The sequence below is a fragment of the Aquarana catesbeiana genome, linkage group LG03 (genome assembly GCF_042186555.1).
Source record: "Aquarana catesbeiana isolate 2022-GZ linkage group LG03, ASM4218655v1, whole genome shotgun sequence".
Lineage (NCBI taxonomy): Eukaryota > Metazoa > Chordata > Amphibia > Anura > Ranidae > Aquarana > Aquarana catesbeiana.
The window spans coordinates 554,615,881-554,630,554 of NC_133326.1; the positions used below are offsets into that span (position 1 = coordinate 554,615,881).

Below are 14,674 nucleotides of genomic sequence, written 5' to 3' on the forward strand. Positions count from 1 at the left end.
TAATATGACATCACACTAGCATTTTTTCTAAACCCTGTATGGCCCCTTGTGGTCCCACTTGCAGTGGAAACGCTCACCAGAATAGACCGGACCATTCTAGGCCATTCAAACTGTACCGAACCGATCCGCTCAGTGGAAACGAGGCACTAGTGCACTTGTGCCAAGTGGATTTTCCTTTAGTAAATAAGCCCCACTGTCACTGTAAACAAAATTCCTTACAAAACTGGTATTGAGCATTGAAAGAAAAAGCCACACATTGTTGATTAGCAAACGTTTTAATCTGTGCACATTCACATGTGCGTTTATAATAATATTTTTTTTTTTAAATATAGATTTCTTTTTTTAAATAAATATATATATATATATATATATATATATATATATATATATATATATATATATATATATATATATATATATATATATATATTTTTTTTTTTTTTTTAAACAAACAGGCATATGTTTAAAAACATAACATACACACAACTCGAACTCAACTCTGCATCTAAAAAGGAAATGAAGAACATGATCGATTTAGTTTTATGGAAAAAGGGATTAAATTCTCTCCATCATGTTCTTCATTTCCTGTTGCATGATGTCCAGCCGATTGCGCATGGCATCAATCTCCCCATTCCAGGCCATGATCTGTCCAATTAGTCTTTGGGCGCTGTCAGTGGAAAAAGGTTCCACCGCTTCACCTTCCACAACCAGCACATCACCTAAAATTGCTGAAAAAACATGTATTTAGAAATATGCAGGTATACATAGATTACCTGAAGCTGGGGTGTCAGACACTCACCTGGTGGGGTGTACATCTTGCCCACTTCCTCCACCTCTCCTTCCTCCACATCCTCGGGGGGGGGGGGGGGGGGCTGGGGCCAACTACCCATTCAGGCTGGTGAGGTCGGGGGTCCCTGGTAGCCTGTTGCCTGAGTCTTTTCTTCCCTATGAGAATGAAACAAAAAGGTATACTTAGCACACAGATATTTGAGTCCAGAAATATGAATATGAAATATTGCTTTGAAGTGGTGTACAATTGTCTATTTGGGAAGAGATCCAAGTTGAAGACATGATTAAAAATTACCTTTAACCAAACTGCAATACTTACCTTTTTTGGCCAAGTTTCACAGATGGAGACACCACAAGTATCCACTGGAGCACCTGTGTGGGTTACCTTAAAAAATGTGCTCTGGTGTCCCACACTAGTGTTCCTGAGTCCAGATGTGTAAACAGCTGCTGAGTGTCCTCTCCTTACATTCCACTGAATCAAGTTTGAAATTCATTCAAGTTTCAAAGACATCTAGAAAACAATGTCCTAAACTTCTTTTAATAAGACAAAATTAGCAAGACCAAAAATGTATTTAAAACCCTGTATTAACTAAATACATTGTATATTTTGTCAAATGATGTTTCCTTCGAACGATGTTTCTTACGAACGAATACTGTGTTCATGAACATGAAAGTAGCCATTTAAAACTGTACAACAGTAAAGAAAAAGCACACGGAGCAGCATGAAAGTTAATATTAAGAATAGGAACACACGACAAGTACTTACTTTTTTAAAGCACTTTTTTTATTCTTCTGTACTGATCCGGCTCCCTCAGTTTAAGGTCGGACCAGCGTTTCCTCAATTGGTCTTTGGAGCGGCGTACCCCAAAATTCTGCTCCAGTCTCTTCACAACTTTGGACATGATTTTGGCCTTGCGTAAATTCGGCTGGGTGTACGGTCCATGCTTCCCATCATAATCATTCCTCCGCAAGATGTACACCATCTCCACCATTTCCTCAAAGGCCATATTGGAGGCCTTAAATCTCTTCTTCCCGGATCGGGACGATTCGGGCTCCGGGCTTTCCTCGCTACTGGAGTAATTAACACACACCTGCTGTGTCTCCACCATGTTGCTCCTAACTGCGCACCGTAGAGAGAAGGGGCAGGGAATATTCGTGAAAAAAAAAAGAACATCAGGGGTGTGCGACGCAGGCGGAGTTTCACGCATGCCCAGTGTATATAAAGCTAGCATGCATGTGTCATACCTACGTTCTGTGCGCGGAGGAAAGAGGAACTGAAGTTGCGAGCGTCTGAAATGAAGGTACATTTTATTAAATTTGGAACATCAATGGCCTATACTGCTTAAAGATTGAGGCCTATGTTGGGATAAGATTATGAGAGTTTAGGCTAACATTAGTGTTTTTGTCTTGTGTATTGTCTGACAGAAAAAATGAATAATAAGTTTAAGGACCCTGAATTCATGTCCTAATTTATTGACACATACAGGGAGATGAGGAATCTGTGGGAGGTCAAACACAGTGCATATTGCAATAAACCAGTAAGAAAAGAGACACTGGAGAGACTTCTGGCATTTGTGTAGACTTTGATCCCAGAAGCAACCATGAAGATTTTGGAACGTAAAATTGGGATCTTGGGGAATATGTATAGGAGGGAGCATAACAACATCCAGGCTTCCCTGAGATCAGGAGCATCAGCAGATGATGTGTATGTACCCAGGCTGTGATCTCTTTCGACCCTTCCCTCCACCCTTCCCTGCAGCCTTCCCTCCACCCTAGCAGAGGCTGACGAGGAACAACCTGGGCCTTCCATCCTGGAAGAACCGGATGCGCCCAGCTGGAGCCAGGTATATTTTTTTTTAGACATATTTAGTGTCCTAATATTAATGATGTTAACTAGATGTTATAACTGATTCCCTTTTAAGGATTTTATCCAAAATATGATGTATACATATCAATTGACAGTAGTGGTCAAAAATGTTTGTCACCAGCTTGAAAAAATGCTGGGGTCAGAATGATACTCTTTTATATGTATTAACATTGAATTTGCAAGTCATGAGCTGAAAATTGTGTGTGATTGATGAACCAAAAACTAAAACTATGTCCCTTTTTTATACACAGGATGAGCTCAGCCAGGAGGAAGGTATGGAAAGTGGCAGGCAGGAGGTGGGCGGGCCCAGTGTCAGCCAGGAGGTGGGCGGGCCCAGTGTCAGCCAGGAGGTGCCTCCCCTCAGCCTTCATACAAAAAGGCCCAGGAAGGGGACGGTGACAGAGGAGGCATCACTGCGCCTCAGAGAAGCTACGGATGTCCTCACGAGCCCCCCCGACGCTGAAGAGGCCTATGGCTGCTATATAGTGACCAAGTTGGTCGAATTGGAGAAGGGCCAACGCCTCCTCTGTGAAAGAATTATTTTTGATGCCCTTCACAGGGGGTTGAGGGGCGAGTTAACTGCCAAATATATCCTCCTCCTCCTCGTGGAGGGAAGGCTGCAACGAAGGGAAGAAAGTGATGACCTGGGTTCAGTCTGGTCTGACAGAACACGCAAGCTGGTGTAGTACCACAGCCTGGGGACATATGTCATCTGCTGTTGGTCTTGATCTCTGGGATTCCTGGACCAGATTGTGCTCCCTATTATATGGACTCCTCAAGATCTTAATTTTCTTTTCCACAGACTTGATGTGTGCCCTGGGGCCAAAAGGCTTCACAAATTCCAAAAGTTTCTCCGGCATTGCCTTCATCTTTATTTTGTTAACCAGAATAAATGGATATTTTATTTTCTGAAAATACTTGCCTATGTGTTTTTATAAAAGACAATGTCAAATTAACAAGGGACACCAACCTCCTTGAGGTTATAAAAAAAAAAAAAAAAGGATAATGTTATTGTGGTAATTTGACACAAAAAAAAAATATATCTCTCTATATCTATATCTATAGATATAGATCACTAGAAAATAATTTTTAAATAATCATAAAAAAAGATCTTGATGAAATAAAAAATAATAAAAGATGACTCAAAAAATTAATTTGTAAACATTATTATGGAGATCGGGCTTTAAAAAATACAAATATCATTCATGAGATCAAGAGAAATAATCCAGAAATCTGTTTGTGAGAACTGTTTGAATATGAGCAGCAAAACAACTTCGTTCTTCTAGCATTATAAAGACGACAATAATGCACTGCATTAAACGATCACAGAATTTGCAGCGCTTCCGTCTCGTACTTGCTTCAGAGCATGCGCCGTTTTTGCCTGTCGGACCAGCATACAGACAAGCAGATTTCTCGATAAGAACTGGGTCCGGCGGAAAGATTTGAAACATGTTCCAAATCTAAAGTCCGTCTGATTTTCGACAGAAAAGGTTTGCTGACGGTCCGATGAAGCCCACACACGGTCGGATTGTCCGACGGATTTGTTCCGTCGGACCAGTCCGGTCGAAAAGTCCGCTTGTGTGTACATGGCATAAGAAGTGTTGGGGACACTACCCAACATGGGTAAGTCAGTCAACAGTAATCCAATCACTGTGCCCTCTCAAAAAGTGTTGATACGCATCTGCCTTTAACGTCCCCTATAAAACACCTACCCAATAAATGTGTATCGTTACTGGCTCCATCATAAATATTCAGAGCATCCAGGGTGCAGTTTGGGGACTCCTCCAAAGCCAAATCTATGATGAGAACCTGGAGCTGCTGGACAGAGGACGAGGCGAGAATCCACCAGCAGTCCAGGCCATTCATGTAGGTTATTGGATAGCCAGGAGACTTGAGATCACCGGACCCAGCCGAGAGGACCCCTAGACTTGGACAACCTAGGAACACAAGCAAATGCAGCTTTGCCAAGTTTGTAAACCATACCTTTGTGCCATTCTGCATGTTAGCAAGAAAAAATTACAGCGCTGACAATTAGGGATGGAGACTTTCGAATAAGAGTTTAACATTATTTAATTTTTTAATATAATAAAGTGTTAAAAGGAAGAAAGAAAGGTGTTGCTTAGACAGATTTACCAGACTGGCCCCAAAGCTCTCTGCACCCATTCTACAAACAAGAAAACAAGTTAGTAAAATTATGTGGACATTAAAGTAATATTGAAGCCATTTTGTAAATGAGATGTTGATAGCAGAACTTGCATGCTCTTGATATTTTCTTCTTTTCACCTCTGTGCTTGCTCCTCATACTCTACCCTGGCTGTGCTGTTCAGTGTCAGGTATGTGGGTGTCCCCTGTGCCTGCTGGGACAAGCTTATGTGAAGCCAATCCCATTGACACATGTAGAGCGAGAGACAGAAAGACCTAAGCCAAAGCTTGGAAGCTGCTATAGATCACCACTGTGGAGAAGGACGACAGGTATAACTTTGGTTCTGTGTCTCTCAGTTTATGTGGCACTGGGAGCAGCTGCACATGAGCTTGTAGTTCAAAATGGGAGTATGCGTGAGGTGGAGACTGTACCAGGACTTCATAAGTCTCAGCAGGAACAAGGGGCACCCACATACCTGAAGTCATGCAGTGCAGCTGGGGGACAGTATGAGAAGCAGAAACAGGGGAGAAAACTTGAAAATACAGTACAGTGGGTGAGTATTGTCACCCTAGGACAGAAATTTGTTCCAGGATCACCAAGAAAAATGGAGGGGGAAAAAAAAAGGAGCCTGGATAAAGAAATGCAGCCGCCACCTACCTTAGTCACCTACCATCAATGTCCCTAGCCTTAAAGCAGAATTCTAGCATACTGTGTGGAATAAAATATATAGCAAACTAGATTTGACAGCATCTCTGTTCAAGACCAGGGTGAGAGATAATATTATATATATATATATATATATATATATATAATCTATTTTCTCACCCTGGTCTTGAACAGGGATGCTGTCAAATCTAGTTTGCTAGGTCGTAACTAACCTGGCCAATTGTTAGGGAATCTTCAGATTCTTTGCCCAACTCTGAGTTTGATGCACCTCTCCCCTCAACCATTGGGTGGCATTGTCACCTATGGCATGATAAGGTACATATAAACTTTGAGTATGAGTGGATAGTCTGCTCTAGCCAATTGGAAAGGGATTTCTTTGGCCCCATAGCCTCATGGGAGAGCCTATTTGGGAGGAGTCAGGTGATTGGGGTTCAGTGCCACCTGGAAGGCTGGTCTGGGTAGACATGTGTTCAAAGCTCCCAGCTGCTAGGCCAGAAGCCTACCAGGGAGTTCCCTGGTTGCTAGGCAATCTGAGGCCTACCCAGGATAAGAAGGAGGAGCATAGGGTTGGGGCTTCATGTCTAAAGCCTAACCAAGTTGCGCGGGTTGTACCGGACGAAGAACCCCTCTTTGTCAGAGGTGAAGGGACAGAGTTGCTAACAGAGGACAACCATTCCTGTCGCCAGAGGCAAAGCTTGAACCAAGGTCAGAGATAAAGGGGAAACTGTCACCATCAAGGGACAACGCTCCTGTTATCAGAGGCCAGAGTCAGAGAGTACCAGAGCAGCTTTATTCACTAACCGGGGACGGTGATGAAGTTGGGAAATCTCAGTGGAAGTCAAACCAGGGACCCAGTGGAATAGCGGGGGCAACGTTTGCAAGAGAGTTCAGTTGTTGGGCTGAAGAGCCAAGTAAGGAACCCAGTATGTCAGCGTGGGTGGCCCTCAGAAGCCAGGTCCTACACAACAGGGATACCAAGTTTGGTATGTGTACAGATCTGTGTTGAAGTCAACCTACAAGTTCAGTTGCTAAGGGAAACAGCTTGTTTGGGTGCAGTTCAGCTTTAAAGGTGTCTAGAGCTGTACAATCATTACACTGTTCTATTTTTGTGAGTCTCGGAGTCTGCCAAGTGCTTTTGTACCTGCTCAAAGGAGGTCCCAGCCCTAACCCTCTTTCCCCAGTTCTTTAAGAGAAAATAAATCTCTTGTTCTGCATCAAAGTGTCTGGCGCCCAACTTATTTTACACTGTTCTGCACCCACTATGCCCAGTGACCCACACGGAGAATGGATGTCAGCTCTCCCTGACCCTGAAGTTCACTATCAGCTCTTTAGAGGTTGGGGCCATGGCTACACACACACACACACACATCTTTCCTGGGGGTCCTGACTCCACGCTTTACAACTGTCCAGCTGTGTGACAATAAGGGGTTGCTTTACTAAGGGCAAATAGACTGTGCACTTTGCAGTTGCATTCTGCAAAAGCAGTTGCTTCAGAGCTTAGGAAATGAGCACAAGCTCTGCTGACTTCCATCATCAAATCATGTTCAAGCAAAAATGTTGTCTTATTTTCCTTTCACATTGATTGGGTACTCTTTGCAAAGTAATGGTTTTACCTCATTTACTAAGCTCTGGAGCAACTGCTCTTACGGAGTGCAACTGCACTATGCAAAGTGCACAGTCTATTTGCCTTTAGTAAATCAACCAGAGTGCCAAATGCCACTTTCTGTCATGGCCAGTTATCTTTTACCACTCCCAGTAGTTCTCAGTGCTAGAGGGATGACATAATTATATAATTATGTCGCCGCTGCAGTCAGTGATCTTTACTAATGGTTCAAACAGCACAACGGCCAGGCCCACAACAACTTGAGCTGCACATGTTAGTCCCTGTGTCACTACTGCACCCTGTTCCACCAAACCACAAGGAGGAGAAGAATGGGACTGCATTGGTCACCCGCCTGATAAATTTCAGATATTTAGAATAAATAGAGTGTACTTTAAGGGGTAGGAGGGACTGAGGCAAAAAATTACTTTGCTGCCTGGAGTTTTGATATAAATTCTCCGGTCTCTCAGGCAGGGTCAGTTGGTTTTTAATTTGGTTGTTTCTTCCTATAACAGATCCAAAAAAAAAAAATGGATTACAATGTAAACAAGCCATAGGAACACAAGCATTCTCTCTCTATTATGTCATTCTACATTTGAACCTGTTACCATTTACCTTGTTGAGTGTCTTCTATCCAACTCAAGAAGGAGCGGACTCTGGTATACACTCCTGGTTTTCGGGGCCTAGCACATCCGACACCCCAACTGACAATACCATAAACTACATAAGAGTTGTTTGTATTGCGACAGACCAACGGACTGCCAGAGTCACCCTGGAATGACAGTGTTTGGGATTATTTGATAGGGCAATACCCAAAATCAATCACAATTCAGCACTCACTGATCCAACTTTAGTATGGATACTAGGGGTTACTGTGCTTTGCATGACATTGTTTCTTTGATTGATTTGATTTAACTGCTTTATTGAATAAGCCCAGGCAAACTTAATGCAGCTGTAAACTCAATCACTAAAATCTTAACGTTAACATGTTATTTTCAATCTTTTTACATCTGCAGCTTTCCTTAAAATAATACCTGGTTATCCAACCATAAAGGTCCTTGTTCAGGCACTTCTTGTTATAGGGTGACAACCGTTTCCCGATACCTCTTGTGCATGATCCACTGTTGTCACTATCAGCAACATGACAAAGTGGGCACTGAAGAGATGTTATGTAAACAGCACAAGGGACAGTACTTGCATTCAATGAGAAGTGTCCCTTGTGATGACAATTATTTATGATGCACAGTGCTTTGGCAAACTAAATGTCATCCAGTTGAGGTTTAGGTCAACATTAAATACATTTTTTCAATGAATCTCTTAGTAAAAAATGTCTGGGCAGTTGTACACACTGGCTGAGCACCCCAAGCTACAAGAACACAGTTGTAGAAAAGACGTTTAAATACCCTAATAATTCCTATGTATGTGTTTTGCTGAGCGTATGGCTGTTTGACTGCAATAGTCTGGTTTATGTTTCCTCATATTAAATGCATCATGCCAAGTAATATGTCAGTGTAATACTTTCAGGTATTTATTGCCGTCCACGGAAATCACAGTACTCCCCCTAACAATGCCATTATCTACTTTTCTTTCCGGAAGGATGCCAGCTTTCTTCAAGCATCATTCAAGGTCACCACCTACTATCTAGACTGAGATCCTGGCTCAGAGTTCACACAATCATGTATACCCTGGTACCTGTACTGTTCTGCCTCCTGCAGACTAGTGGCATCAGCTCAGCCTAGGCAGATTAACATCACTGGTGCTTAAGGGCAACCTTAAAGGTGGAAAAATGATATTGATAGTGTATAGTTTGACCTGTCAGGAATTTATTCATGCAGACTTGTAAAGTCACAGAAAGGTCTGCTTTAATGCACTTGGTCTAGTATAGATAATCTTCTCACCTTGCAGGCATCCTTTCCTCCAGAGTCTGGAAACCCTGCGCAGATCATGCGCTCTGAAATCATCCCAGGGTGGTAAGTAGTGTTACAGACTGCAGCATTGAGAATGGGTACCTGTAGCAGCTGCAAGCGTCTGGAAAGCTCTGTAACTAGATACAAACACAAGAGAACATGAAGGTGAGAGTTGGAACTATAGCGGTTGTTTGTATTAAACAGACACAAGTGATGCAAGAGGGGGGATTCATCCTACCAGCATTCACCTGTAACTGAAATATTGGTTTTAGCTGGACAGTCCCTTTAACCTCCCATAGCTGTAGTAAGTGTCATACAACTAACCTATTTGAACAATACTATCATTCTGTCGGCAATCACCTTCTCTCATGTTGCCCCAACCCGTGACCACACATAGGGAGGAAGGCTCGAGGGGCTCATCCATTCTGGGCAGACAGACTGGGCGAACAAAGTCATTGAACACGAAGGGCTTTTCCACCTGAAGTAAACCAATATCGTAGTCGAAGGTGAAGAGGTCAAAGTTTTCATGAGCTGTGATTGCCAGAACATTCCTTCTCTGAAGAAGGCAAAGAGAAACAATATGAAAATGCTAGGAATGGAATGGCGTAAACGACAATTTATGCGTCAGGGTTTTACTGTCAACTGAACTGCCAGTCCTTCTAATATTATCTGTATATCCATATGGTGAATCTTTCAGGGGTCAATTACCTCATTATGGTACCTACAGTATGGTTAGAGACAAGCAAATCCACCCGTTTGGACTCAGCACAGATTCATATGGAACATATGGCTATTTTAAACTGTTCTGTGTGCTTACTGAACTAATAAAAGGGTCGTTTTAGACGCCCGACAAGTTCACTTGGAGTGGAGCATGGGTTCCAGTCACATTACTGAAATATGGTTAGCAGTGAGAAGGAACCAATTGTCATCTATTTTATTTTTGGTGCAAACTATTATTTGGCGAGATTCCCCACCCCCTAAGATATCATTACTGTAATAAGGAATGCCATTCTTCAGTAAATACAACAGTTCCATATTTGGGCAATGATGCCAAGGGTCCATTATTCTCAGACCATTCTGGGGCATGGGGCACCCATAAATGGCAGCCAGCAGAATTAATCAATCAGTTAGGTGGCCCAGAGCAGTGGTTCTCAACCTCAGACCTCAAGTACCCCCAGCGGGCCATGTTTTCAGGTTTTCCTTTACGTTGCACAGCTGCTTTAAATATCAATCAATATCAATCTAGGTCACGGGCAGCACTCTCCAGGTGGTGGCTTCCCCTTGTCTTCTCCTCCTCCGCATCACATGGGATCACCTGTCCTTTTGGCCAATCGGGTGACGGGTCTCAGGACCCACTTCCTGATTGGCTGGGAGGGGAATCAGTGTGACGATGGCAAATATTCATTCGCTATTGTCATACAAGTGGGTGTGCTCAGACGCGGTGCTCTGTGCACTGAGCCCACCCTTTTTCGAAGTGTATTAGAGCCTCTGGCCCCGCATGTAGATTAGGGGGCCAGATGCATGGATAGGGGGGGCTCCCTACATTACGGGCTGCCACTGCAGCTAACCCAGGAAAATAGCAGATGCACTGTGCTGCATCCGCAGTGCATGTAAACTGCAGCACATCAGTGTGAAAGCAGCCTTATAGGGGGCTCAGAAAGGTAAGGGTTTATTTACATTTTCAGTTTGGGGGTGGGGGGTGGTAAAACCCCATAGTTAAGATGTGTTTTCAAAACACACACACACACACCTCCTTTAGCTACAGCTGCCAGGGGTGTACACATGTTGCAGCAGGAGTTTTATGCTCTGTCACGGTTTGTGGGTGTAGCACCTGCCAAGCATGACCCATTCAAGTGAGGCCAACAGGGTTAAAGCAGAGTGGCCCCATTTACTTTAATGAGTCGCAATTGGCAGGTAGTAGCGCCCACCAAAAGCAACAGGAGATTTAATTCCTGCTGCGGCAGGTGTACACCTCAGTGTACGGCATGTGTACCTACCTACTTTACCTGCCTCAGTAGGTAAAGAGGGTAGGGATTGGGTGCTGTAAAACCCTGACAACAGCAGGATTTTACCACCCCCCAGCTTTACGTCCTAAGGGTGCCGCTAATGAATGTAACTAAGGGCTCATTCACAAGTGCAGCAGGCACTACTGCTTCTCTGAAAAGCGATCCTACTGCGTTTGAGAGGTGATGAGGCGATATGCTGCCTCCCGATTTAAATCCATGGTTGCTGTGCAATGCACGCAATTGCAACACAGTAGTACAGCAATTAGAGGTTTAAATCGTGTATCGGAAAGCTACAGTGTGCCCAGTGAACTTTGACACTCCCATGTTGTTCAGGTAGAGCTCCACCTCTTTAAAGGTTGCCTACCCCTGTTCCAGTGTATATCCAGTTCCAGATAACAATAATCCATTTCTCACCAATTATGGTGTCTCAGGCCCATTACTGGATGGTCAATAAAAATTTCTAAGGGGCAAAAAGTTTAATCAACTGTCACCGTTTTTCAGAAAGGTGAACTAAATGCTTTGATACAAAGCAAATATCTATATTTGACTGTTCTACTGCCTAAGCTGGGTTAAAGATGTTATCTTATTTAACCGGTTCCTAACCCGCGCACGCCGATGTACGTCAGCAGAATGGCACGGCTGGGCAAATGGGCATACCCATACGTCCCTTTGAATTTGCCGCCGTGCCTTTGTGTGCACGCGCGCTGGCCGGGAGCTCCGTGAGTCGGGTCTCGGGTCCCGTGGACTCGATCGCCGCGGTGATACCCGCGATCGCCTCATGGAGAGGACGAACGGGGAGATGCTAAAGTAAACAAGCATCTCCCCGTTCCGCCTAGTGACAGTGTCACTGATCTCTGCTCCCTCTGATCGGGAGCAGAGATCAGTGACTTGTCACATGTAGCCACGCCCCCCCCCCCACAGTTAATAACACATCCCTAGGACATACTTAACCCCTCCCTAGCCCCCTAGTGGTTAACCCCTTCACTGCCAGTGTCATTTAAACAGGAATCAGTGCATTTGTATAGCACTGATTGTATACATGATAATGGTCCCAAAAATGTGTCAAAAATGTCCGATGTGTCCACCATAATGTCGCAGTCACGATAAAAATCGCTGATCGCCGCCATTACTAGTAAAAAAAAAAAACATTAATAATAAAAATGCCATAAAACTATCCCCTATTTTGTTAACACTATAACTTTTGCGCAAACCAATCAATAAACGCTTATTGTGATTTTTTTTTACCAAAAATATATAGAAGAATACATATCGGCCTAAACTGAGGGAAAAAAAATGTTTTTTTAAATATTTGTGGGGGATATTTATTATAGCAAAAAGTTTAAAAAAAGCGTTTTTTTCAAAATTGTCGCTATTTTTTTGTTTATAGCGCAAAAAATAAAAACCGCAGAGGTGATCAAATACCACCAAAAGAAAGCTCTATTTGTGGGAAAAAAAGGACGTCAGTTTTGTTTGGGAGCCACATCGCACGACCGTGCAATTGTCAGTTAAAGCGACGCAGTGCCGAATCGCAAAAAACGCACTGGCCAGGAAGGGGGTAAATTCTTCTGGGGCTGAAGTGGTTAAAGATGTGACACTTCTGGGAGTGTCGGATGCTGGCATCACCTGCTGTACATTGCAGTTCTTTCCACTGGTCCACATGTCCTGTAGTAATGTAGGGGCTGAAGTAGGAAACCACAATGAACAGCAGAGAATTCCAGCATCTGACACCTACAGATATGTCAAATGCAGAAGGTTTTTCAGTAATATCTTTTCAGCCTATTGGAATTCAGCAGAACGGGCAACGGGACAAGTATTGCTTATATGCGGTGAGTAAGGATGAGCTCGGGCGTGTTCGCACAGCCCACATGCAGAGCCCGCCAGGAAGTCTAATCACAGGCTGTGAGACATTTTCCCGATGTGCTGCTGCAGAGATCGGGAAATGTCTCACTGCCTATGATTAGCGCAGTGCAGTGAGACTTCCTGGCGGGCTCTGCACGTGGGCTGTGCAAACACACCCAAGCGCATCCTTAGCGGTGAGTTGCGTTCATCTCACAGCTAAACATAGGCTGTCCTGGGGAGAGAAGTCTACCTGCTCACAGAAATGCAACGGAGTTTACAGAAAGCAGTAAGGCCTCTTGTACATGGTACTGATGTTTCAGCATCAGCATTTCTGGACATAAATTTCAGGAAATTGTGTTACACATATTCACGCACATTTGCACATACAATACATTCCTTAGGCAAAATCTAATATTTAAAATATTTATGCTTGTATGCATGTACCGGTGCAAAATACTGGCCTGGAAAGCAGATTTTTTTTTTAACTCAGAAATATGCAGCGCTTGTTTATGCACCTGTGTGTGCAGGTACATTGTAAACAATGGACTGCATTTTAGATAAGTGAAAAAAAAAAAATGCTGTATTGAGCTTTTTCAAGCTGCAGTGAGGCAAAAGGCCTTAAAGCGGGAGTCCGGCGACCAATCTTTTTTTTTTTTTAGGTCATTGAGACACTTTGCTAATCCCAAAATAATACTCACAGTTTGGGTGTAATATTTCCGCCTCTGTCTGTTTTCGTACTGAAGAATAACTTTAAAAATGTGATGCTGGCTGTTTCCATCTTGCTTGTGGGCATGTGAAGCCCACAAGCATTGATTTCCTGGATGCGGTGAATGCTGTTCATTCACAGCTTGTTCACAAGCATGATCATTGTTCCCGCACTGAATCTTGGGAAGCCTGACACTAAGCTCCCAGGAGACAGTGCGGCGCCGGGGAAAGGCAATAAACACGCCTACTCCCATGGGAGGAGAGACAGGAAGTGCCACAATAAAGTACAATATAAAGGTAATTACAGCGATAAAAAAAAATTTCGTGCGGCATTTGAACATCTATGCAATTAACTGAAGGGGGTAAGATTAAGTTAAAAATTTGAGTGGAACCCCGCTTTAAGGCCCACGGGACAATAAACCATTACCTATATCACCCAAAACGTACAAAAATTTAAGTTAAGCAATAAATAGTAAAATCAATATGGCCTTCCTGCATGCAAAAATAAATAAATAAACTGACCTGTTCACTTGATTCATTTAGGAATCTGTCATGGATGCCACCAATTATCACATAAAGGGAGGGATCAGGGGACCTGTGCCAGTACCAGCAAGAAAAAAAAAAAAAAAAAAAAAGGCTGCTGTATTAGTTTATTACTAGGAGGCATCTTTTGCTTCCTGCTTTAAGTTGTATTTTAAAAGTTAAAACAAGTGAAAGGTCATTATCAATCATGTTGATGTAAAAATATTTGTGAAATATGTAGTTATATTTTGGTATATTGGAAAATAAAGAGAAAAAAAAAGTGAAAGGTGGCTCTTGAAATTGTCTTATTAAAGTCATTTTCAATTGTCTTAAAGACAATCTGTGAAGGAATGCGATGTAAATAAAAATAATAATAATCTGAAAATGTCTATTTTCTTATGTGCATACATATTTTTCTACCTTACTCATTATATAAGTATACAGATTTGCTCTGTTCCTATATTTTCTCAAAATGGCGGGTACCCCCTACATCCCACACATCAGAAGAACGCGGAACTGAAGATAAAACCAAGGACAGCCAAACCTCGTTATGAAGATTCTCCATCTTCTTTTCTATCTTAACCAATTAGATGTACCTATTAGACTAACATAGCAATGACGTATTTTTGT

The 14,674-nt window shown here is 42.9% G+C and overlaps 1 protein-coding gene across 1 annotated transcript in view; it reads right to left on the reverse strand.

Moving 5' to 3' along the window:
• The window catches only part of OVCH1 (ovochymase 1), a 177,967-nt gene that overhangs the window by 43,105 nt on the left and 120,188 nt on the right, over window positions 1-14,674 (reverse strand). The window contains exons 17-22 of the mRNA XM_073623594.1: window positions 14,045-14,117; window positions 9,333-9,528; window positions 8,964-9,109; window positions 7,681-7,837; window positions 7,494-7,571; window positions 4,369-4,593 (exon numbers count right to left, since the gene is read on the reverse strand). Coding sequence (XP_073479695.1) covers window positions 4,369-4,593; window positions 7,494-7,571; window positions 7,681-7,837; window positions 8,964-9,109; window positions 9,333-9,528; window positions 14,045-14,117 — 875 coding nt within the window. The remainder of the gene's footprint in view (window positions 1-4,368; window positions 4,594-7,493; window positions 7,572-7,680; window positions 7,838-8,963; window positions 9,110-9,332; window positions 9,529-14,044; window positions 14,118-14,674) is intronic.